At 40.1% G+C, this 25,573-nt stretch overlaps 1 protein-coding gene across 1 annotated transcript; it reads right to left on the bottom strand.

Moving 5' to 3' along the window:
• Positions 1–1,448: 1,448 nt before the first annotated feature.
• LOC145502023 (protein MON2 homolog) lies at positions 1,449–25,311 on the bottom strand. Its single transcript, XM_081481324.1, has 32 exons — positions 24,176–25,311; positions 23,874–23,946; positions 22,417–22,541; positions 20,610–20,741; positions 19,653–19,782; positions 18,558–18,655; positions 17,912–18,037; positions 17,050–17,226; positions 16,375–16,499; positions 15,418–15,717; positions 14,039–14,286; positions 13,566–13,653; positions 12,496–12,832; positions 11,974–12,078; positions 11,468–11,548; positions 11,195–11,268; positions 10,442–10,529; positions 9,981–10,082; positions 9,786–9,896; positions 9,479–9,571; positions 9,162–9,244; positions 8,421–8,583; positions 7,598–7,867; positions 6,079–7,173; positions 5,644–5,764; positions 5,191–5,254; positions 4,851–4,911; positions 4,095–4,221; positions 3,757–3,876; positions 3,470–3,578; positions 2,982–3,073; positions 1,449–2,814 (listed from the first exon to the last, which is right to left on the bottom strand). The coding sequence occupies exons 1-32, from the start codon at positions 24,281–24,283 to the stop codon at positions 2,648–2,650; spliced, it is 5,193 nt and encodes a 1,730-aa protein (XP_081337450.1). The 5' UTR covers positions 24,284–25,311; the 3' UTR covers positions 1,449–2,647.
• Positions 25,312–25,573: the final 262 nt, after the last annotated feature.

A 25,573-nucleotide genomic window follows, 5' to 3' on the forward strand; every position in this document is an offset into this window, starting at 1 on the left:
ATACTGTTAGCAACTGAAACGACTTGATTTATGATCGAAGTCTTAACAATATATCATTTCGTTATGACTTATTTTCTACCCCAAAATAAGTTGTTAAATTATTCCTAGATAATTAATGCAACCTGACCATATTCGTTGGACAGAGAAAATACCAAATCTTGTTAAGTTCTAAAGAAGTTTGTACTGGCCGTACAATCAGCTCTCCGAGAGTGTAAAAGCCATATTACCTCTACAAAATACGATATAGCATTCGTGTATAATTCGTACCTTAAGAAGGACCCAAACTCGTTTGCTCAGGATACCCTGTCACATCTCTGGTTTACAAGAAGCACGTGCTCTCATAGTTTGCTTGAAGATAAGTTCTTGTTGCAGTTATTTGCGTTTCATTTCTGCTCCAAACGGCAAGGACAATCCTAAACTGTAGCTTGACACTTTTTCGTGACAATTCACGCCGCCGAAGGTGGATTTTTTTCCGTAGATAGAAATTTCAAACGCCGATTACAAACGTACGAAGAAGAACGCAACGAGAGATGAAATAATTTGCAATTAAAATTTTCAAACGTTTTCGAGCACGCGCCAACGACTTTAATTACTGCTCTTATTTGATTGGTTTAACTTATCGTGGGAATTAATTGCGTTAATTGAGTGTACGTTGATCGGAATTTACACTAAAAAATTCCCTGACTTTGAACAGGTACATTGATTTTAAAACAATATTATTGGAACTTTTCTTTGTGCTTGCGTATAATCGAAACGAAGTTTCATTTTAAAGATGGGAGCTAGAGCCTTCATCTTTCAGGCTCCCTCAACATAACAATAAGACACAAACCAAGTTTCTATTAATCAGAAAAAGATCGAAAGTCTCAGAAGAAACTGCAATTACTTGATAATATTAAGGAAAAAATCTCCAATAGGGGACTTAATAAAGTTTGAGATTAATCGGAGGAAGTTATCTAGCCATGGGACTATATTTAGGGGGCGACCGGAGGGGGTATTTTTTGAGAGGGTTTTTGCGCCCGAAACTGGGGCTTTTTTTTTGGGCGGGGGGGGGGGAGGGGGAAAGGTGAATAGTTCTAGGACGACGAGAATATTATCAAAGAGGAGCCTTTTTTGGGAGCAGGGGCAAGTTAGAAATACGTTCGCGCTACAAGGCTAAATGTCATCACACTATTATTATGTCTGAGAAAAGGAAGGCTGTATGTTCAGGAAACAGATACGGGATAGATAACTATCAATGCATGGGGAATTCAAGAAAATGTTGTCATTCCTTAGGGGATAATGACGTCATGAATACCCCTAGCACCCTTTCAAGCTTACCCTCTGTTTCTCCCACCTCAATTCCCCAGGTATTAAACTCTTTCCCTAGGGAAGAACTTGTTCGCTGGTTGCTTCTCTTTCAGTCCACCTCGTACTTTTTGCCCGCACCCAAAAAATAACAGTGTCAACAATTTCACCGTTCTTAACTTTATTTCACTCTTATGTACACAATACCATATCAGATAATACCACCTTGCTTTCCTTTGTTTAACAATCTAGCGTTATAATTGTTCCCTTCACAGCATATCGCGTGAAAGCGCAAATTTAAAAGCAGAACGGTCTGAAAGAAATCCACTTCTAAGCCGGGACGACTATTCTGCTAAACTTTACCCTTCATCTCAAGTCAAGAGCAGTTTTCCAATATGGCTGCGGAAAGAGAGTAACCTTAGAGTATATTTCAACCCCTCCCAAGTCTAACAAACCAATCAGACCACGAAACAAAAACCTCTGACTGGGTGGCATGTAACCCGCGCCAAGTGTTCGAAAAGCGCGGGAAAACACGGACAACCGGCCGCAAAAAGGGCGGGAAATCAAGTTGAAGAGCGCAGCTCATTGGTTCGCTGCCACCCATCTACGCAAAAGTATTTTTTAGTAGGGAAGGGGTAATTTTGAGTCGAGTTTACGGAACTCTTTCAAACGCTATGGGAAGACCGCTCTTTTAATTCGAGACGAAAAATAACGATCTAGTATTAATCTAAAATAACAAATAATAACCTTCACCCATCGATGAAAGTTTTCAATTAAAAAAAATCCGGTTTAAAAACGTTAGTTATACTCGACAAATAGATAATTCTCTCTTACGTTCTTTGTGCTCATAAGAAATAACGTCTGTTTTAAGAACTTTAACTTAATGACATTAGTTTTGTACAATTTCTATGCAATGAACCTTTGAGTTGAAATTGTTGAATAAAGTCGGCGAGTTTTGTTTAAGTCCAGTGTAAGAAATGAAGAACAAGGTTTCTCTAATTGGAGAATATATCCTTGAAATATTCAAAGGAAAACACTTTCACCTAGCAAAAGTTCTCCTTCGATTTCAAAGTAATTTCATACAAAACAAAGCATCACTTAACATGACGCGACAGCTCCTTACAAATGGCTTCAGATTTAAAACAAATTAAATATCTTGGTCAACTCACATGGATGGAAGGTTCCCACGGGGAAGATTCCTTACAGGCATGTGCGCAGGGAGTTACCCTACGAATTTCCTGTCTTTCTTTTACAATTTCAATAGATCCGTGTATCATCTTGCTCGTCCGTTCACATGAACCAGAGTCCCTTAATATATATCCTTCGCTTTTCACTCTTCAAATTTATTTGGGCGGTCTTTGACCTAGCGTTTACCATTCATGGCGGACGTATGAATCGGCGGTTTTATCAGGTCAGCGTATTCTTGTAATGCCTCCCGCAAGGCTCGTCGGACAGGGGTGGAGTTACAAACAGAACATTCCACAAGACGAGGGTACAGCTCAACGACTTGTTCCCAGATCCGCCCGTCCACTGCAACAAGGAAAAGAAACAGGTTAGGGTTATTATAAAACGATTACAACACAACAAAAAAATAGCTATAATAGCTGCCAAATTCGTAGTCGTTCTTCGCCTTAAGGAAGTGAACAATGGGGAGGGGAGGGCACTTAAAAGAAGTGAACAATGATGGGGGCACTTACCAACTGTAGGATTTTCCTTGACAGCTCTTTTCAAGGACGACAGTAATGTGCTGATAGCTTTCATAACAAAGGACATCTCAGCCATGCGGGTTCTGTGGAGTATCAAATGAAAAAAACATAAGTACATGTAAACATACAGACAGACAGACAGTAATCGGTCAGTCAGTCAGTCAGACATTCATTCAGTCGGACATTCAGTCAGACAGACAGACGGACAGACATACAAACGGACCGGTAGTCCGTCACACAGACCAACAGATAGCGACTGACCAACAGATAAACGAACGACCGACTGGCCGAACGACAGTCAGTCAGACAGACAGACCAACAGACAAATAGACCAACAAAAAGACCGAAATTGTTAAACATACATACAGACAGACAGCCAGTCAGTCAGATCGATAGTCAGTCAGTCAGACAGTGCAGGCCAGGATCACAGAAAACGTACTCATTTGTGTAAAATACGCGATAAAACGAAACCAGCTTACCTGGGTAAAGGACATTTTCCACTAAGTTTCTCGTCCTCAACGTACTTCACCAGCACGTCGCTACATCGCCTGAGAAGAGCGTCTAACGCTAACTCAGACACTTTGCCGTCTGAAAAAAAGGAAACTAAACTGAGAAACAGTGTTGTCGTCTTGTGGACGACTGAGGCAACCTAGGCAAGAAGAAATTTTAGCGAGCAAACTTTGATTGAAATTTCGAGGGTTTCACTGTATCGTTATCACAACTGATGTATGTGTGCTTGATTCAACTCCGAACAACGACAACCCACCTGGCTGCTCTACACGTTGATCAACTTCTGCCGTTCCATTGACAAATGAAAACTGTAACAGAGTTTCAAAGCAGGACTTGGCAAACTCTTCACGTAAAGGAAATCCGTTGGCATCCGTACCTACCAGGCGAAAAAAAAAAATAAGTGCGTCAATTAGCTGACCAGGAAACAAATTCTCCAACCGTTTTTCATACATTTTCCATAACTGATCTTGGGAGAAATAGGTTTTTAATCGCGTTTTGCTAAACTGATCATGGCCTAAATTCTCATGACATTTCTATAGCATTTGCTACAAAGAGGTTCGGAGAAATTATTGATTAATCAAACAATTCACGTACCGCTGAAGGTGGCATCCGCAGCCGAGTGTATCGAGCCTCGGTTCAAAAGCGCCATGACCCGAGCCATAAAGTCCTTGGGAAGAGCGGCGGAATGGGGCAGAATTTCTTCACGGATCATGCGCAAAAGCTGTCAATCAAATGGATTGTTATTAGTACCTAGGCCTCTGTAGAGTTTACTCGCTCTAATACCTGTTCTGCTTTGTTTTGCTCCCTCAAAATGTTGACGATAAAGAAACTTATGTTTCTTCAGTGGATGGAATAAGAACATTTGTAGAATTTTGTTCATATAATATTTAATACTTGAAAAGAAATCTGGTTCAGACTTTTTCTAAGTCAGTTCTTGAATACGAGATTTCTACCAAAAAAGGAGAATGGTTCAATCTGCACTTAAATCTTAACCATGCAGGCATGGTGACCTCCTGGTTAGTGCGCCCGTCTTCGGATTGAGCGGTCCGCGTTCGAGTCCTGGACGGGAATATTGTGTTGTGTTCTTGGGCAAGACACTTAACTCTCACAATGGCTCTCTCCACCCAGGTGTGCATATGGGTAGCGGCGAATTTAATGCTGGGGGGTAACCCTGCGAAGGACTAGCACCTCATCCAGGGGTGAGTAGAAATACTCCTAGTCGCTTCATGCTACAGAAACCGGGATAAGCTCCGGCCTGATGGGCCACTTGACTCGTATGCTGACTTTACTTTTACCTAAACCTAAACCATTGTAGATGGTATGTGGAAAGTCTTGCTCTCTATCTGTTACCTTGATGTCCAGTTCCTCATCCGCTTGATGCTGTTCAAGGGACTGATTCTCTGGGGGACTCCTGTAAAATGAAACAAGTATCTCAGTGGAGTGGGGAAGGGTCATATTATACACTTATTGTTCAAGAACTTATAGTTTACATTATTATAGCACAGGCTCTAAATACCATATTTAAAATGGAACTGGCTTCGTTTAGGTTAATAGAAAGGATCCTGATTAGAGACCAGCAAAGAACGTGTACAAAAGGTGGCACGTTTTCGTTTCAACTTCTGACTAGTAATAAAGATACTTAAGATTTAACTTGAAGAGATTTACAAATTCATAAAGCAAAGGAACTTACATATCTGAGAAGAGGAAGTCCTCTAACGCCGAAGCCAACTCATACCACATTGATCTAAATGAATCTACATATAAAAAGTGAAACGCAACAGTAAATTAAATATCATATTTAGAGAGGAAGTCACATCAACCTTAGCTGTTTTTCATGCAGGTCATCTATCCTGGTCGAATTGGAATTCAGAGATGTTGGTTTTTGATGGAGGAAGTAAAACCGGAGAACTCGGAGAAAAACCCTCAGAGCAAGGCGAGAAACAACAACAAACTCAACCCACATAAGGCAACGGGCCAGAATCAAACCCAGGCCACACTGGTGGGAGGCGAGCACTCTCACCACTGTGCTATCCCTGCTCCGCAAACAATGATTAGAAGATATACACAGATAATTTAAATGCTAGCAAAATACACGAGATACTTTAACCTAACTGCACACAGTGCATGTTATGTAATTTTATACCTGGCCGTGCTAGAGCCACATTAAGTCCTTTGCGAACAACAGTCATTAACGAATCCACCGCAAGCTTCCATGTGGACTGGGACGAGCAACTGTACTTGAGATGAAGAGGATTGCGGAGGGACTGGAAACAAGAATAACGTTCTGTTAGTAGTTATGTAAAATCAGAGCAGAGGTCACGTCATCTGTGATCAGCACCTAATTTCTCCTTACAATTTTAATACATTGTCAAGCATACTAGTGATGAGAATAAAGAAACCCATCAACTAGAAGGGAGGAGACGATTTCTTTTAAGAATAGTTACGAGAATTTGGTAGAATATCAAGACACTAACCTAACTGATAATTTTCTTTATTCTCCCAACCTGTCTACCTAACCTTAAACAATGTATTGATATGAAATTTTAACGAGAAAAAAGGATTTGATCACATATTATACCTTGATGATCTTCTCCAATACTTTCTCCTCCATTACAGCAGGCAGAGAGAAACACTCACTATACAACACTACAGCCATCTCAAGACATTTCTCCGAGAAAGGCGTGAGCGACAGAATAATCCATTCTTTCTTTTTACGTCTGGCAGTGCCATCTGTGTCAGGTAAGTCATCAATCTGAGGAGGCTCTGTAGCGCAGTCAAAGAACTGAAGAAGCAGTGAAAATAGTGTAGGATACATTGGTTGCTTGGAGACATGAAGAACAGACCCAGAGAGGTTTGGCAGAGGTTCGCGTAAAACCTCGATAGCGTCCAAAATTGCGTGTTGCAAGGGTGTTAATACAGTATCTTGGAACGATGGTACTAGAAACGGTGACTGATCTATTGGCACGGGAATTGTCACAGAAGTCTGCAGAATTCGCACAAGTTTCTGCAAATCGGCTAAGCCAAAACGGCCGTATATTCTCATGAACAGAGAGGGAAATATCTGCACCAGGGCTGCCAGAAAGGCCTGCGCAGGATAAGTTCTAATAGAGCTAAGTTTTCCGGAGGAATCTCGTCTTGTTCTGACAACATGTGCTTCTGACATGCTTGTTGTTCCGATGTTGTACCACACGCGCCAAGCGTTTGTCCAAAGATTCAAGTCCTCGTCCGCTGCTTGACAAAATTTAGGTTTTACTTTAAGTCTAGCAGCTCCTTTGGCCGCTTTTTTGTCCCTTGTGTTTTCCCCCGGGCTTGAATTCGCGGTAGCGCTCTCTTGAGCTTCACTCGAATCTTGAACGATGTCCTGAAAGCTTTTAAGTGCCGCCAGTGCAACTTCAGCGGACTTGCTCAACGCCGCAGACTCGACGAACTCCAAAAGAAGCGCCCACGCGCGCGGGAACTCATCGAGACCCGCCAAAATTTGGCGCCGGTTGTTAAACACGCGCGCCACGCCACCCAACGTTAGAACACGTGTTTCCGCCCACTGTTTTTCCGCCGTATCACGTGAATGGTGAATGAGTATTTTGCCCTTTGAGTTAACAGCATCACTTGGGGGTGGGACATCGGCTGCAGATGTGGACATGGTTTTGACTTGCTCCAATAAAGGAAACAGCACCTAATGTGAAATATGAGAAATAAAAAAAATAATTCAGTAAATTCATTATGATGGTAAGTTAACCAGCTACATCACGAGCGTGGCAGAGTTTGAAACGATCGAACCGTGTTTTTAGAGTCTTCACATTGGAGAGCGTTTTCCAAGTCTCCGTTTTCGATGAAATCATTGAAATTTACATCGTTTTAGCATGGCCCCTGGTATGGAGGATAGGAGAAAAAGCATAAAAAAGTATGCGATTAAGAGCGAAAACGTGTTTTGTGTAAGGCGACTCAGCTAAAGTAGAGTCAAGAGACGAAGCTAACACGTAAACACAGCACGTGGCTTGCAACTTCTGACTCCATGATTGCTTTACAGTACGGTCAGGAGGCATTTAACACCTCTTACAATGACTACACTGTCAACTCGTAAACAAGGTTATATTTACCCTCCAAAGGACCGTGTACCACGTGACATTCTCCAGTAACGAGCCATGCGCACTTATGGTGGAGAACAGCGTCTGTCCTGCGCTTTTTCTAACCGCTGGACGAGGATCGACGCATAGTTCACCGAGTTTGGAATACAAGCACATCCATTGTCGGTCTGACGGAGGCACGGGTTTGTCGTACTTCGTGTTGTCATTCGCGGAACCTTGGACTTGTTCCAACTCGGTGCGAATCTTCTCTCGGTGTTGCGAGAGAAAATCAGAAATATTCCACTGAAACGACGAAATAAAAGAGGCAGTTAGTTCCCTTCAAACAAAGCTTACTTAAGTCCTTCCCCCCCCCCGGAAAATTGGCCCACACAGGTGAAGCTTATCCCGATTCCACAGAACGAAAGTGTTCGGATTAAGGGTTGGGGGGGGGGGGGGAGGGGAGACGTTCACAAAAGACAAAGTTGACTGAGTTATTTTTGGGGCCAAAAAACGTGGCTGTAATGACAACGTCGGAGGCCTTAAAGGAACCCAGTCACGGTAATTTGAGTTATTTTAACCGGGTACTAAATTACCTTTAACTTGAAGAAAACCTGAAAATAAAAGTTTTCCAAGATAGAAAAACACCAAAGAGATAATAATAAACCATAAAGGAACATGGATGGTTAAGGATGGAGAAGATTGACACGGATTACAAACGACGAACTTGAAAACTTTAGGCTAAACGTTTCAAGATACGCAAACCGTGACGTAGCTCCTTTAATTACAGTATGATCATAAAACGGTTCAACTACATTCACAAACAAAACCCCAGCAATAGGGTCACGTGATAACTTACCAACAGACCAATGGCTGTCAAGCTGATGTTCAGCTCTTGTGGCTGCAGGCCAAATTTTCCCGCCACGTCCACCACGACCTTGATACACGTGCAAGGCATCAAGGGAAGGAAATCTGTCACCACAAGCTGTAAGCTTTGGAATGCAACCCGAATAAGACCCTCACTGAAGAAAAAGAAAAGACAGTGTTCATATAAAACATAGTTAATAGGGGCAAATGGTTAGGAAACCTGGCAAATTTCTTTGTGGTATGTTTTTGTTGGCTATTTTGGGGGTTGACCCTGCACAAAACCTGGCAAAATACAAAAGGTGGTTATGTGTGCTCATACAACTAACCAATAGAAACATTGTGATTATGTAATTCTTGCATGGTCAATGAGCAGAAAACAAAAGATTTGCAGGGTCAAGGACCTTGCAACATAAATCTTAGCCTGTTCGCTTCTTAGATGTTAACCGACCTTCCTAACCTTTTCCTATGAAACTTGAAAGAAAAGTAACAGATACTGCAGGAAACTTCTGCTTTTACATGCTTTTTTCTACAGAATATAACTTTGGCGGCATTTATTTCATTTTCAAACTGCAGGAATTTGTTTTACAAAGGCGTATCATTTGAATGTCATTTGCTGATCAAAAACATTTGTCTCAAGACAACAGCAGTCCGAGAACTGAACAGGTGGTCTAAATCTCCATTGTTAAAATAGGCAGGAAAAGCAGACATCAAGACAAAAGGCCAGATATCTCACCCTTGCTGGTTAGTAGCTGCTCCGATTACTCCCAGCACACACAGCCATCCTTGCCCCAGGTTTTGACCGGTTGAGTGAAGAATCTATGGACCATAACAAACTTATTCATATTTCTCAATGTTAGTTGTTCTTACTTACTCAGTGTTAGTTGTTCATACTTGACGGAAGTCAACCAGTTAACCAATCAGATGCACGTGATTTGGTCACGAGCGTTTTCCCGCGCTTGGCGCGCTTTGCGTCCTTGACGTACAGTGACGACACGAGTAAAGACAAAAACAAGGGACTTATATTAAACCATCAGAGCGTCATATTCTTACCTGTAGAACACATTCTAATTGCTTATAGCGAATATCCGAAAAGCTGACATTTGACATTTCTTGGAGAGGACTGAGAAGCATCGACTGTAATTGCTGTAGAAAAGAAACACACGTATCTAAGTTAAAAATTTCTTTGTCAGGACTTGTATTTCAAACTAAGAACATCGATATCAGTATGCCACTTGAATTCGTCTCGTGGGTGACTTTTGTTTATCTCAACACTTGAGTTGACTGTGTTGTCATTATTACGTTTTGATACGTTGTGTTACGTTGTGTTACGTTACGTTACGTTACGTGAGTTGCTTACCAGGTCTTGTTTCAAAGGAGGATTATGGTCATGCGTCAGAGCTGAACGAACCAATGACGTCACAGCCTCGGCCCCCCACTCGCGCATTTTAGCGTGAGAATGCTGGCACACCTACAGAAACAAACACGTGATAGTATCATGAAACGTTTTTTCAGTGAATGTCAAAACTAGCGGTGCGACTAAAGAAGAGCCTACCTCCAAAAGATGTGCCGTCAGCGGTTTCCACAAGACGCGTGCGCGGTGGAGGTTATTTAAACCTGTTTCTAACAGTTTAGCCACAGCAAAGAGAGAGGGTTCCTGAAAATAATGGGACGTGATGACGGAATAATCATCAATTAATGTGAAGTTTACGTGTAAAAAAGCCATTATATGCCAAAGAAAACTGAACCACGATATGGGTGTCTGAGATCTCTACTCGACGATTAGATTATTCGCTCTCGATTTCTATCGCGTGACAAATAACGAGGGTGCAGCCGGCAGGCGTCCCTAACCCTACAACAGAATAGCGGGCGTCACTATCTACAGCAGAATAGATAGTAAGTAGCGTAGCCAATCAGAAGACAGCATTCGTGATAGGCAGCTAGTAGATTTATACTTAAGTGTGTTAGGTAGACAATAGAGGGTATCAGAACAATTTAAATTAAATGTCTCTGTACCTTGTTGGTCTGTGCTTGTTCCATTGAAGTGGTGGATAATCTGCACAGCGCGTCCACAAGATGGTGCAAACCGACATCATCTAGATACCTGTAAAAATAAAGAAAACTGACTTGTTATTTCTGAAACCTTGCCATCTCCAGTATCCTTCACAGCTACTACATTAACTTCAGCATGTTTGGTTACTGGAACCAAACGTCATGGGCGTGTCAAACAATCTGCGCGATGGTTTTCGTAGCTGGCAGGATTCCTGCGCGAGTGGCGCTTGTTTTGGAAGGGAGACTGCGAGTACTGGCTGCAAAAGCCGTGAGATATAACCATATAAGTATGTTTCAATTCTCTTAGTGTGCTTGTGTGTGCTTTATTTCGCTATTTTTCTGTCTTCCTTTGATTTTGCGCATTTGCGCGTTTAGCCTTGTTCAACTACTTTTTATCCTAAATAATGATAATTTTGTGTGCCGAAGAAAGCATTTTTATTCTTTTGTTAAGTCTTAGGTATCTTTAAGCCTTACTGGCTTCCCTGGGCTTCCTTGCCTTTAGACATTGATATGTTGTAACTATATTTATAAATTAATGGTAAAAAAATAGAACAAACAAACAAAGCAATGTCACGCAAAATTCGGTCGGCTGCACAAGCTATAAAAATTTACATCAGCTTCGCTTTTCTATTTCTAACCTTATCCCTCAGATTTTCTAATAGAATTTGTTACAAAAGGTGCCAAGAAGCTAGGAATTACAGTAATCAGAAGACATACTTGGATGTTTCAAAGAGTCTTGATAAGATTGCAGCCAGGACAGGAAGCTCAGCCATCATTGCTTGGGTTATGACCTAGAACATATGAAAAGATCCTAAAATAGTGCTACATTTAATATCATGTTCACGCTGGCGGACATAGCTTTCAGCGTAGTACCATAGGCTTCCAGTGCAAGCAAAGGACGTATAGTAAGCCTTATTCTATTCTTAATGGTGTTACATCGTAATCCAGTCTCGCAATGCAAGCAAAGGAAGAACAGCAAGTACTTCTTACCAAGTTAGGAGCCTCGCTGGCTGGCATAGCTTTCAGCGTCCCTCCTGCAGACGGCTTCAGACCCAAAATCCATGTCAGATGCTGTAGAGAAAAAATGGAAGGGGTGAGTATCAAGCAAGCTTCTTAAAATTCGCCGATCTGGGTGGAGAGAAGCACTATGAGAGTAAAGTGCCTTGCCCAAGAACACAACATAATGTCCCCGGCAGGGGCTTGAACCTGGACCACTCAATAAGGAGGCAAGCGCACCAACAATGAGGCCATCACACCTCCTCCATAGTAGTAAAAGGGGAGCATGTAATTAGACCTGTATCTGACAGGTAGACTCAAATATTGACGGGGGGGGGGGGGGGTAAGTTTACTGATTCTAGGTGGACCTGATCCTAAACAAATCGATTGAAATCTGACAGGAAAACTGCCAGATTCAACAATAATTTGATCAAAGCTTGTTTACTAAGTTCTTAGTCTGTTTGATTTCTGAAGTCAAATCTTATTGACTAAAATCTAACCTGTAGTGTTGTAAGTACCATGTGCCAGGCCGTTCCCAGAATTCCTCCATGGCAGTGTGCAAGGCTTAACAGTGAGCGCATACACTGAATGTTCTTTGCTGTTAACTATTAATAAAAACAAAATACTGTGAGTGTACCATGACAATTTGTCGCCTTCAGGGGAAATTCAAAAATTTCCATGTAGGGTCCTTACATAATAAAGTTATCAATGCAATTAATTTTACAGTCAAACCCCTATTAAGTGGCCACCTGTTAAACAGTCACCCCTATTTGGCAGCCAGTAATCAAAGGTCCAATGAGGGCTTTTTCACTGTTTTTATCTCTATTAAGCAGCCAACCCCTTTTATGCAACACTATATCCATTTCCCCGAGGGTGGCCATTTAATAGGGATTGAACTGGATTATGAAAACGTGACATAAAAAATAACAGTGTGCTGATATGATTTGAAAGTCAGGCAGAATTTTTAATCTGAAATGTTTGCCAAACTTTAAATAAACAGAACTGCTAATTACGCAACTTACGGACACAGGACCATGACTGGAACCAAGTGGGACCCCTGTGACAACAGCACTAGACCCAGTCTCTCCCGAGCCAGACAGTGATCTCCCAATGCCTCTGTGATCTCCTCCCTGTGATTCTGAGAGGGACTGAGACCCACTCATTGGCATCTTGACATAAGATACCTGAGCAGTACCGGAGTGGGGATTAAGTACTGTCAGGGTGTAGTGTGGGGGCAATGCTGCCTTACAAAGTGAAGTGATGAACGCATCTCTCGGAGTAGTGAGATTCAGGATGCCACAAACATTAGCATATAACTGGTAAGATTTGAGTATGGTTTCTGTGGCAGTTTCATCATTGCTGCAAAATAAACAAAGTTTATACGTCATATATCAAGAAAAATTAATAACTGGCAAACTTATCATGGAGTTCACAGATCTGGTATCACCAGGAGTGGGTGGGTGGGTGGGAATGATAGCCTTGATATCTGCCTTTCTCTTGAGTCCAGTCTATGCCTTTGGGGGAGGAGCGCAGGTTCCTTTCCCAAACAGGAGCTGGTAATCAAGCCTAGGGGCATGATGGTACATTGGTCCTTGTACGTATCTCCTGTTCATGTAACATCAAGTAACTAAGGGCATTGCTCCTCCTCTCTGGAAGGGATGCTATGTAGTCTAGGGTAGGTTTCCTCCCAGCAGATTGTAAAGATCCCCTGACTAATACATGTAGTTTGCCAGTGTTTGTTAATTAACATACATGTATATGGTGTAGGTCAAAATGAAATTCAGGTTAAAATGATTTTAACCTAGTTTGATTCTCAATTTCCTTTGTCTTCTAACCCTGATTATTCATGATCGATGAATAATTAGGGTTAAGAGACAAAAGAATTTTATTTTAACCTGAATTTCATTTTGACCTACAACATATTTACTCGTCAGTCCAAGGTAAAAAGAGAGAAAGAGAGTAACATTTTGCTGGGGGGTATTGGTGTTGCTTATCAGTGCAAGTCAGACAGTTTTCATGAAATAAAAACAGACTACAAAAAAACTCTTTCCTGTCATGTACAACCAATATGAAACCAATTCTTAACACATACCTTGCTTCTAAAAGTAAAGATAAGGATGCCAAAACTCCACACCATGAAGCCGACACCATCTCCTGAAACAAGTCTGGTGCATTTGATCCTGCAAATAACACCATCAAAAAGATATAAAAAAAATAATTTCAGTTTGTCATAGTGGTTAGCAGTTAAAGTGTTCATAAAATACATCCGAGTAGCAAAGGTTGGCTTTAGTTCTTACTACATTTGTGGGACAAAACCTGATCTAGCCTGGGTTGTTTGAAGGCTGGATAATGCTATCCACCAGATAAATCACTATCCAGTGGATAGAATGGTTTGTTATGTCAACACACTGGATAGCAATTTATCCAGTGGATAGCATTATCCAGCCTTTGAACAACTGGGGCCAGGTAGTTAACTTCAAGTAGTGAAAGTCTCTTACTCGGAGGCCTTTTTCAGTTGTTTCAGATTCTCTTAACAGAAAGGAAAAGGGCACTAATCCTACCCACCTTTGTCATTTTCTACACCTTCTTTTGCTGCAGCTCTGATAGTGTCAGTCCCTACCCCTGTCTCAATAGGTGTTCCAGGCACTTCAGGTTCAATCCAACCAATAACATCTCCCCCATTTGATGAGCCATTGCTTTCTTGTACAAGCACATCAAGACTTTTGACAATCTCCAGCAAACAGGCGAAGGCAATGGACAGTGTGTAGCCATCAGAGATTGATGAACACTCAGGCCTTTCCAACTGTTCTAGACTGAGAAATAACATGTACTTAATCAGGGCTCAAAAAAGGGCCATCCAGGACAAGAAGATTTTCCTGCCAGGCAACTTACTTTTCATTCTCACTTGCTGAATGGGAAATAAGGGTCCAGACAAGTAAAATGTGCCAATGAAATCGTAATAACAGCAAACTAAGACTTGTCCAGGCAAGCAAAAATTGAGAGCTGCTTGTGTGAAGGGCACACTAGAATTCAAGTTTTTCTTCAAGCCCTGCTTATTAAATACCCGTAAGTATAAAGTCCAGACAGGAATATGTTTGGGTTTTTCTAGTCTAGTTGAGCCTGCCCCCTCAGTCAACAAATGTGTTACTGTACGATCCTTTTCTTACAACAATAAAAATTTGAAGATTGCACAAAGTGTATTCATTTGGTAAATGCATAACATTATTTGAATTGTGAATTCCTTGAACTTTCCTTTTGGTTGATCTAGGGAATCTTCTAGGTGGACAATTTTTGAGGATTCATAGTGAGAAAGGCACCCCAAAACTACTTCTTAACACGAATGTTCCCAATATACAACTCAAAACATGCAACGCTGTTTTGGTCATAAACTTGCCAGGCTTGTTCACATCAGCAATAACATGGGCAAGACTTCTGATTTAAGAGTCCTGCACCACACATGACTTGACATGCGATTAACCCTCTTACTATAAATGATTTTAAAAAATAGCAAGCTGCGCCTCAAGCAACTCTTGAGTGCCCAGTTTGTGCTCTTCAAACTTCCCACATGCATCATACATGTACCTCAATGATGCATGCTAAAGCATGAATAGACTGTCAACGGGGTTCAGTCATGGCATAATTTTTGAGTTATTTTGGCCATGTACAAAATGACATTTCAATTGAAGGAAACCAGAGAGTAGTAGTTGACTAAGTTAACTTAAGATAAAAAACAACAAAAAGATAACAATAAACCATAAAGGAACAAGGATGGTTAAGGATGTAGAAGATTAACACAGGTTACAAACAACAAACATGAAAAATTTAGGCTAAATGTTTCAAGATGTGGAAACTGACAAACTGATATAGCTCCTTTAAGCAGCACACTCCAAACCAATGAGAATAAAAATAAGGGGTACAGACATAACTGAGAGGGGTGAACTTACTAAACAGGTTTAGCTTGACCATAAACTGGCATAACATTCAGTGGTATCCATGAACCCCTGTAAGAGAACCCAGGCTGCGGAGTGACCCCACCCATTGCACTCAGAGCCACGACTGATGGGGGCGGAGCACTGGATGGAGTCTGGATTGTGTTGGCACTGGCTAAGTGTGACGCATTCTGTGATGAGCTGTGGGTTGTCTGGTTGGTGAATAATCCCTGGGTGAAGCTCGTCAGGGCATTCACCATGTCATGAAAGATTCTGGTAGAGTGTTCCTGCATGTCATAAAACAGGCAAAATGACCTGAAACAGAGACAGTGTCAAGGATGAGTTCAATTGTAGCTGCAATGGTATAATGTGGCTAGTGATGAAGCAAAAGCCACTGACTGTGTTGTAATAGGGACTTTTAGATTGGACTATGGGTGCGAGATTGAGTGCAAGCATGATTTTTGAATTTCAAACCAGTGACGTTTCCAGAGCCCTCACTCTTCATTTTAGTCTTAGGTAGAGAGGGTAGCTCATGGGATGAGATGGGTATGTGATGTGACAATGTGGAGCCTGCAAACTAGAACTGAAAAGTGGTTCTCGTACTCAATCTTGCCCTTGTACTCAAATCTTAAGTTCGCTAGTATTAAAGGAGCATATGCAGCTACTTTGAGTGTGATTTGCAAATTGGGGAAGCTCATAGGAGTTCTACAGTGTAGGTCTACTGAAGCTTTCTATGAGTAATGCTACTCCCCCCTGGATGGGATGCTAGTCCATCACACTGATTTCGTTAACAGCATTTTGTCACACAGCTGTATTACCTGGCACTTTGCCGCTACCCACCCAGTAATGGAATGGAAGTGTCAATGTAATGTTTTGCCCAAGAATGTACCATACTGTACACACAATGGCCAAAGATTGAATCCAATAAGCCACTTTAGTTGTAATAGTATAAGCAAATGGTCAAAAGACTACCTGAGTAGGGCTGGCTGAATTGTAAGAGTATGAAGAACTTCAAGAGCCAGCGCTCTCTGCCACTGTGGCTTATCTGGCTCCAGGAACTTCACCAAGAGGGACAGAAAAATCTCACACTCAGTTACCTGCAAAATGATCATCGATGAGATAGGTACAGAGTAAAAATATACAACAGCAACATGGGAGGGACCCAAGTGACATATGTGTAGATCTTAAATTTAAGATCTTACAAAAGTGCCAGAGCATTAATTTGACTGCTTAATTTATATGAGACACTTTTTATCAAAGACCTATTTTTAAAGTCAACTTTGAACATGCAGTCTGACTCCATCCACGCAAAGTTACTGTTAGTGTATTTATAGTACAGAGTATTTGATCTTTATATTTATGTCTTTTGTAGTTTTTAACATAGTCCTATTGTCTTATCCAGCCTTTGGTAGTTGAGTTTTTGGCACTTTCATTTTGCAAAGCTTAGTCCATATTCATGAACATACTTTTATCACTTTTCAAATCCTCATGTCTCAATTTCACTCAATCATTGTTTTTTTTATCTCTAGTTTTCATCCCAAAATAGGTTTTAAAGAAACTGATTGTAAGAGTTAGGTATGGTTTTTATTTGCTGTCAGCATGCCAGCATTGTTGAACCAAGTGAACCAAAAAGAAACAAAATCTCACCAAAAGAGTGTAAAATTTTTCTATCAGGACAGAGACAATCCTAAGAAGTCTGACCGCCACTGGATAGAGTGGTTTCTCCAATGGAGTTGAGCTTACACGGTGTTTGATGCTTGGAGAGAACAGTTTGATGATCAGTGGACAGACTCTTTCCTTTAGTAGGAAGCTAAATTCAGGATGCTGAAAAACAAAAACTCCAATGTTATCAAAAAAAAAAAACATCACTTCTTTCAGAGTGCCTTAATGACAAATGATATGCAAATGCCAAAATTCTTAACCTAACTAATGATTTACTGTACATGTATTTTACACAGCCATCAAATCAAAATTTCAACAACCAAAGGATTCTGAGGAAAAAAAAAATTTAATTAACAAAAAGAAATCAAACGCTACCTGAGTCACAACGAAGTAACTGACAGTCTTTGTCTCGCCAAATGTTTGCTTATTAAAAATAATTAACTACAACATAAAACCAAACTACAAGTGAATATATGAAAGATCATATTTTTGAACTGCAAAGAAAGATATGAAGTCATGATTGATCATCGCAGTTATGCACACAACTTAATAAGCAGTTGTGAAATTTCAACCAGAGTTCACATTTTCAGAGTTTACATGTTTTCCAAGGGCACACTAAGCAATTAATTTAGAGATGTGTCCGAAACCAGCTGTGAGATAGAACATTACAAAATCTGTATCATGAAATGCCTCAAAACAATCTTGTGAAAGACAGAAAGTATGAGATTTAACTGTTAATACATCTTCTAATACATAATCTTATGGTAAATGAACTCTCATCTAAGGCCTTGTTTAACATGTGCTAATTACTGTACTACCTGTGGATACATGTAAAAATTCAACATACTTTAAGAAAAATGTTTGGGTATCCCTTGAGCACACTTTCTAGAAGCTCCAACCCAAATGTTCTTGTCATCTCAATGATACCAATCAACCAGTAGGGTTGCTCTCCATTTGTAAGTTGACACAAATCCTGAAATAGAGAGAAAGAAAAATTCATCCTAAAGTCAGCTGTAATAAAAATTTTCTTAAGTGGCTAGGTCATTCTGGTATCTCCATAGATTGAATTCATAGTCACTTTGAATTGTGCATATATAGTAACTTAACTGCACTTTCTGGCATTCGAAACAAGAATGGAATAACCCTGGTGCCAGGAAAACCTTTTTACATCCTTGAAAAAGAACTAAGTTTGAAGATCTAGTTCAAAGACCAGCCAAAGATCCTTAATTGAAGATAGGGACCCCCAGCACTTCTTACGTACCCAGACTATTGATGAAAATTGATGGATGTTGGCAAATTATTAGGCCAACCTGATGAAATGCTGGGGGGAATGTAACCCACAATGGACTGGCATCCAGAGGGGGGAAGGGAGGGGGGTTGGGAAGCAATACTCCCAGTCACTTTTTGTTACAGAAACTGGATAAGCCACATTACCGTAGGTCAGTTTGGCTCTCTTGAAAACTTGCCATTTAATAAAGAAACAGATTAGTTACCTGAAAAAGTAGATAAGCATCCCGAGCACATGGGTGGAGACTGACAGGACAGTTCTTATGTCTGATGGATCCTGCAGTGTCCTCAACTTTCTGAGCAGCTGAAAATGACAAACTGAAATATTAGGTTCCAAGTAAAGCCATGGTAAAATGACCCATGATGATCCGTGTACATGTACATGTAAGTCAACAATAGTTGTAACACACCTCCATTAATTTTTATCGTCAACTATCATCAACTATCATTCACTTTGAACTCGTTCAAATTCTCCATGGCAGTTAATGATAGTTTTTCCTGTTTGACCATGCATATGATAGTTGATGATAGTTAGGGGAGGATCAGCTATCATCAAATATCATGCGGCATTTGATCAGGACCTAACAATTTAGTATTGATACTAATTAGATCTCTTTCATTACGTACAGTTTCATAATTCTTCTGCCAATCAACAATGGCCTGAGATTGGACCCAAAAACTATAAACATAATGACGATAACTCAGTCGGCAAAGAACTCTGAAGTGTACTTCACTCATCACTGTTCACTTTTGAACTATCGTGTGCTAGTACAGTTAATGTAATGTAATATACATGTAACGGTAATATAATTTTATTTTAATAGATTCATTACAAATCACCTCAGTCTATGACAACATTATGCAGCAAGGTTGTGATCAAAGTGCAAGTCATGTGACTGATCACATCAGTTGTAACCGATTATTATATGAGTTCATTTGACTGAAAATTGTCAGACAGCAAACATATCAAGAACTTGACAACTCTGCTAAAAATTCTTGTGCCTTGATTGGCCAGGTTAAAGAGAAGCCAACAAAAAGTTGTCAAAAATATATCAAGGGATTGCTTAGAACTATCAGACTTTTAGCAAGATGGGTGTCCAGGTGTCCTGTGGACAGCCACATTCTAAAGAAAATTGGTTTATTTTTCATACATGCATGTTGCCTTATAAAGTACTCATTTGAGCAGACCCTATAGCACATTTTGCACAGCCACTTTTCAAATTCTAGCTAAAAGCCTGTTAACGATCAATAGACGAAACTTCATCGGGTGTTGACTGTAAAAATAAGTGAAATTTCTTTACCTAATCCTTGACTGTCCTCTGTGACAACTCTCTCAAATATCACTGACACCATCTGTCTGACAGTTGCTGCAGCAGTCGTACAAATTGTTGCATCTTTTATGAAATATAACTTGAAGCACAAGACCATGGCCTTAGGAGAGCAACAGAATAACTACTTACATTAAAAGCTCTTGTTAATGACTACCTCTCTCTTGTCAGAGACTAAGTGGTCAGTGTTGGAGCTGGACACTTACAACAAGGAGAATGATCTTCTTCTTAGCAACAACCCACTGAAATGGTAGAAGAAGGTTGCCTCCAAGAACTTTCGTGAACATGATGCTAAAACGTTTTGGAATGCAAGTCATCCCTTAGAGAAGTATTTTACTAACAAAAAATTTTACCACGAATATAAACAGGATTTCATGTGGTCACTTACACCCATGGTACCAATAAGAACTTCAACTGTACAATAAGGGAGGTTTGTAATTTAAGTTTTCCTAGTTTTAAACAGGAAACCCCCATAGAACTGTTTATTTAGTCTATTAATGCATAACTTATTTCCTTTTCCAGTAACTTGATAATTAATTCTTACTAGGGATCCATGGTTTCCTTGGGTGGGGATGGAATTAATAATCATGGTTATTGGGAGAGGTACAATAAACACAGTTATTTATTTATTTGTCTAGTTAGCTGTGTGTAAAAGGAGGTCGCAGTGGTGCTAGGGGGAGGGGAGGGGGATCATAAAAGCATAGTTCATTGATCAGTTCAGTAGGGCCATTAAGTTTGTTTTTGTCTTAAGAGGGTGTCAAACAAAACTTTAAAGGGGAGCTCTAAAAAACACTGACCCCCCCCCCCCCCAAACCATAAATAATGAACACTCCCTTTAACTGTACATGTATATACCAGTAATACGTTATTAATAAATACCATGCCAGTAAGATTCTGAATCTCTTTACGGGCAAAAAAAAGGTGACAGACCTTTCCGAGGCACTCCCCATGAACAATATTTGACGTTGTTATGAGAAGAATAATTGTCTGAAGGATTCGTAGCTCTTCCAAGCCTCCCTCCATCAACTGCCATAACGCACTGACAAGATTTACGGCAGACGACTGTAAAAAGAGATCAATCATTGTAGTCAGAATGTAAATTGTATATAGTAAGTACCCTTATCTTGACTATGGACACCACAGGCCCAGAGCTGAGTGTGTACGTAAAACAGAGGTGTTGACATTTATAGAGATAGAGTTATACAGCGTGTATGAATGCTGGTCTGTGTGGCAGTGAGTGAACTACCCATAATTTATCTAAAGGTGTGTACATACTGTACATTTATACCGTGCCATAGAAAATACAGAATACAGAATACAGGAACATTGTATATTCAACATTATAATCCATCAAATATTTTCGCTCGCGTGCGATTGGTCTAAACGTGTCACGTGACTGAATATTCCCCAGCTAAAACTGGAAATATCTGAGAATATTCCCCAATTTTCAAAACTGCACTCGTTGTGAATAATATTTGAGAATAATAAACACAGTAGCCTCCATTTGGGGCGAAAATATGCTCGGATATTTGTCCTTGGACATTATCTGTTCCTTGAAGCTCCCAGTTTTCTTCAAGCTCTCGCAAAACTGGTTGCTTCTCGGAGCAGATAATGTCCATGGACAAATATCCAAGCACATTCTCATGCCAAATGGAGGCTATTGTTTATGTATTACATCCAACCTTTCCATCACATGCTCCTCGTATGTCACATTGATTGTGGACATTGGCCACTGTATTTTCTATGTCATGGTATAAAACAGTTATGGAATGCTCTCTCATGGTATACCAGGGAATATCCTACTTGTCACTTGTATTTTCTTGCCTAAAGGTTGTGTGTGTAGTCTGAGAAAATAGTCACGAAGTGACTCATGCAATATTCCATGATATATCACCCGAAAGCATTGCATAACTAGCATGTAAGCACAACCAAGTTAACAACGTACTACCCCAGTTGAAAACAAGGGCAAGCAATTGTTACTTAATGTAAAAACTTGATAGACGCAACCACTTAATACACAGTAGCACTTAAAACCATACAAATTCCATGATATTTTAGAACCACTGAAAAGAAATCCAGAACCAAAACCTCAAGAAGAAGATGCTAAAAGTCAAGGATGTTCCTTCCAAGGGCAATAATTATGTCAACAGAAAACACCCACACCCCTCCCACAGAAGGTTTTTGATTTTGGTCACTCCCCTGTCCCTATCCATGGAAATTCTATTGTAGTTTAGCTTTATAATTTTGTTTAAAAATATTCTAGGCTTTTGATCCCCACCCTCGATTCCTCTCAGAATGTTCTATTACCTTCCTTAGGTTGGGCAGGGAAGCAAAATAATTTTCCGGGAATTCAACAATATATAGTTCAACCCCTATTAAACAACCACCCTCGGAGAAATGGGTAGTGGTCCCTTAAAGGGGGCTGGCTGCTTCATAGAATTAAAAACAGTAGAAAAGCCCTCATCGGGATTTTGATTACTGGCTGCCTAATAGGGGTTGCCATTTAATAGATGGCTGCTTAATAGGGGTCATGTAGGTATACATGAGAATGGATTTAACCAACAACAAAAAACAATTGAAGTACTGTAACATCATTCAACATTTCAATGCATCAAGCATCATTATCAAGAATCAAAATTCAATGTGTCAAAACATTGAATAATGTTAGTTTAAATATTCCTTCTTGAATGGTTCAACAAGCAACTGACCATCTGACAACCAATCGGTAAACACAAACCTCAGATAAAGCCTCGTTGTTTATGAGCCGCTGAAGACCCGTCAGTGAGATCTGTACCACACGCAGACTCTTGGTATCGCAGCCAAGCAAGAATGGTTGCACTATCTCAGTTTCATCTGCAATCACTGATACAGGTAAACAAATAAGCAACTTAAATGACATGCGGGTCTGTCACTAAGGGCCGTAACCCGGTATGCCTGTTATGGCTGAGTACGCTTGATTTTCCCTTGATGCTACAGGTAAAATTGCCTGTTGTTGATAGAATTCACCCATAAAGTAACAAATTTGCTACAGGTGTGGAGAATAAGACTACAGGTGACTCGAAACTTAATGACAGCCCTGGACATGTTTTACATTTACAACAGTAGAAGCTTATGAGGATGTTTATAAGAAACAAACAGTTTAATAAGCATAATATAATTATTAAGATTTCAAGCATGCAGGACGTTAATCAGTTTGTTCTCTACAGCACTGCTCAAGAGTAAGTTACCACCCTCTCAAGTCTCGTCTCGTGAGAGCTTAAAAAACTATAAGTTCCACTGCTTTAAATTCTCGTGAGATTTAAATAGCCTATTGTAATGCAAACATGCAAGCATGCAGAAACAATAGCCAAGCAAAACTTTGTGCGCTCAAATGAAGCATTTGCTGAACCCTGTTATTTGTTTACCACATTCATTAGAGATTTGACTCTTGAACTTTTCAAATCTATGTGGCTCTAAAATCGTATCCAAGATTATGCTGTAAAGCTTTCTATTTTAAATCGAATTCACATCATTCATGAGTTTTAGGAAGAGTGTTTAAACCACGTAGAAAGCAATGTGGAAGTTCAATCACTGCTCCTTGAGGTCAGTCACATACTTCATGCACGCTTGTATTACTTTCAAATCACTTGTTACTTTGAATTCGTATTACTTTCCCAGTTTTAATTTACTGAACACAATGAAGCATAACACAAAGAAGTATACTGACTGATTACTGTTCAAATAATCACACCTCAAAATTCCTAAAGGCTAACAAAACTCCCTAATGCAACAAAAGCTTAAAACTTGGTTAGTAATCACAACAAGTGTGTTGAAAACGGCAGTAAAACAACAAACAAATGTGTGGTGACACGAAGTTGTGAGAAAACGTTCAGTTTTATTCGTAATTTGTTCCCCTCTTTCAACTAAAAGAAGGTTTAGTTATGAACAATAAAATAGACGATGCAGTTTTAATGTATATTTTTCAATTGGGGTATAAAACAATACTTGATGAATGTGATAATTGTCCCATGGGAAAATAAGTTTTGTTTCCCCAAGCCCTTCAGTGTTCCCAAAAGGAAAACATTGAGATTATTATCATTTCACTGGGAAATAACACTCCATATTCCCCGCGGGGACAGTCATTGTGTGTTTATTATGCATGGCGTGTTAAAGGGGTTACAGCTGATATCAAAATGACTTATTATTAGTTATTACCTTTTGTGATCTTCAAGTTTTTTGCCTTGGCAGCACTAATCGTTCTGAGGCGTAGAATCCCAGCTTCTGCCGCCTGTAACAGTTAAAAAAAAAACACATTTACACGGACATTTGGGAAAAGTCTGTCAAGAACAGAGGCCAATATCACATTTACAAACACAAGTTTTAAAATAGTCAAGATCAATTATAGCTTAAACTTATAATTTTTTGGCGGGCACACGCGACTTGAAAATTCTCAATTCTTTGTTTGAATATGAAGAGCTTTCAATCCGTTTTTTGAAAGTGTCAAATATATTTCTTACCTCTTTAACTGGTTGGAATTTTCGTCTCGTTTCGTTGGACAAAGCTCTCAGGTCAGATTGAACCGCATCGATGAATTTCTTAGATCGCTCGTCCAAAGCTCTTGCCATGTCCAAAATAATTAATGTTGAACACTAAAATACGCCAAGATTTTATGCCCGCTAGGATCAGGATTATTTTTGGCCATTTGAGCTTTGTTTTGATTCGAACTTTCGGATGATTAAATGATCGAACAAAGGGAGGAGGCCGCCATATTGGATAGCTGATGTGGCTCGTGCCAGATCCCCTCCATGGTTTGAGAAGAACAGGAAGGACTGGGCCGAAACGCCGAAAGGATCTCCATCACGCGTGGGATCCCGCGGGATGGGACTTGAGAGGACCTCTTTTAATTGACTGTGCAGTTGGGACAATACTTCGACCACAGTGTCTAAAATAAGCTGAAATAGAGGATATTTTCTCATTCATTTTTACCTCTTATGATACAAGAGGAACTGCTAAACAAAGAAAATTGAAACTATGAATTTTTCAACTTCTAGCTGGAGTAGAAACTTTTGCAGCAAACGTAAAAACTTTTCATCTACGAGAAAGTTGCTACAGAGACCAGCTAGTGGACACTCAAGTCTTAGTTTCTTTGGGAAACTTGCAGCATCCGCTTAAAAACTGGTCCAACAACGTTGCATGTTTGTGAAAGCACTTCAAATACCTGCAACATAATACTGCATCGAAGTAGTTGTTGTGTTAAAAAATCATCTAGCGCGCCATGGTACACGAAATGTTGCCTCACTGAATCGTCGAGTGTCACTGGGGGAAAGAATACAGAAAAATGGCGAATTTATTTCAGAGCACAATTATGCTGTTTTAAATTCCTTGCCCAGGAGACAACACGCGATAAATAGGTCATCGGTAGTTTTTGACAGAGAAAGGTGCCCCCGTCACAAAGGGAGAACTCTGCGTCCTTTTCTAAACCCTTCGAATTAATGAACAATATTACGGAAGAACATTAAGCATTAGCATGTTAACCAAAAAAACAAGTATTATTTGTTCAGTTCATGTTGTCGTGGGAGTCAAGATACTTCGACTTCCCAACCCTTTCATATACCTCAACTTGTGAAATCCCTACCCTCGATAAAGGTATCCCTTTCGCGCGGAGCCTCCCCACGAGGGCCACTTAAGGGGGTCTTATACTCTCAGATATGAATTTTTCTCCAGAAAACCATTTTTTGGAACATGAAGATTCAACATCCCTGTCCATTTGTAAATCGTATTTTGAAACGATTTTCCTCTAATTACTCCTGAATTTACGTTTAAATTAAGAAATCTGAACACTTCTAGCTATATTTCAACATAGCAACACCCATAGCAACCATTGTCTACAGTCTAAAAGTACTCATAAAATGGAT

Source organism: Orbicella franksi, chromosome 11 (assembly GCF_964199315.1).
Source record: "Orbicella franksi chromosome 11, jaOrbFran1.1, whole genome shotgun sequence".
In the NCBI taxonomy this organism is placed as follows: domain Eukaryota; kingdom Metazoa; phylum Cnidaria; class Anthozoa; order Scleractinia; family Merulinidae; genus Orbicella; species Orbicella franksi.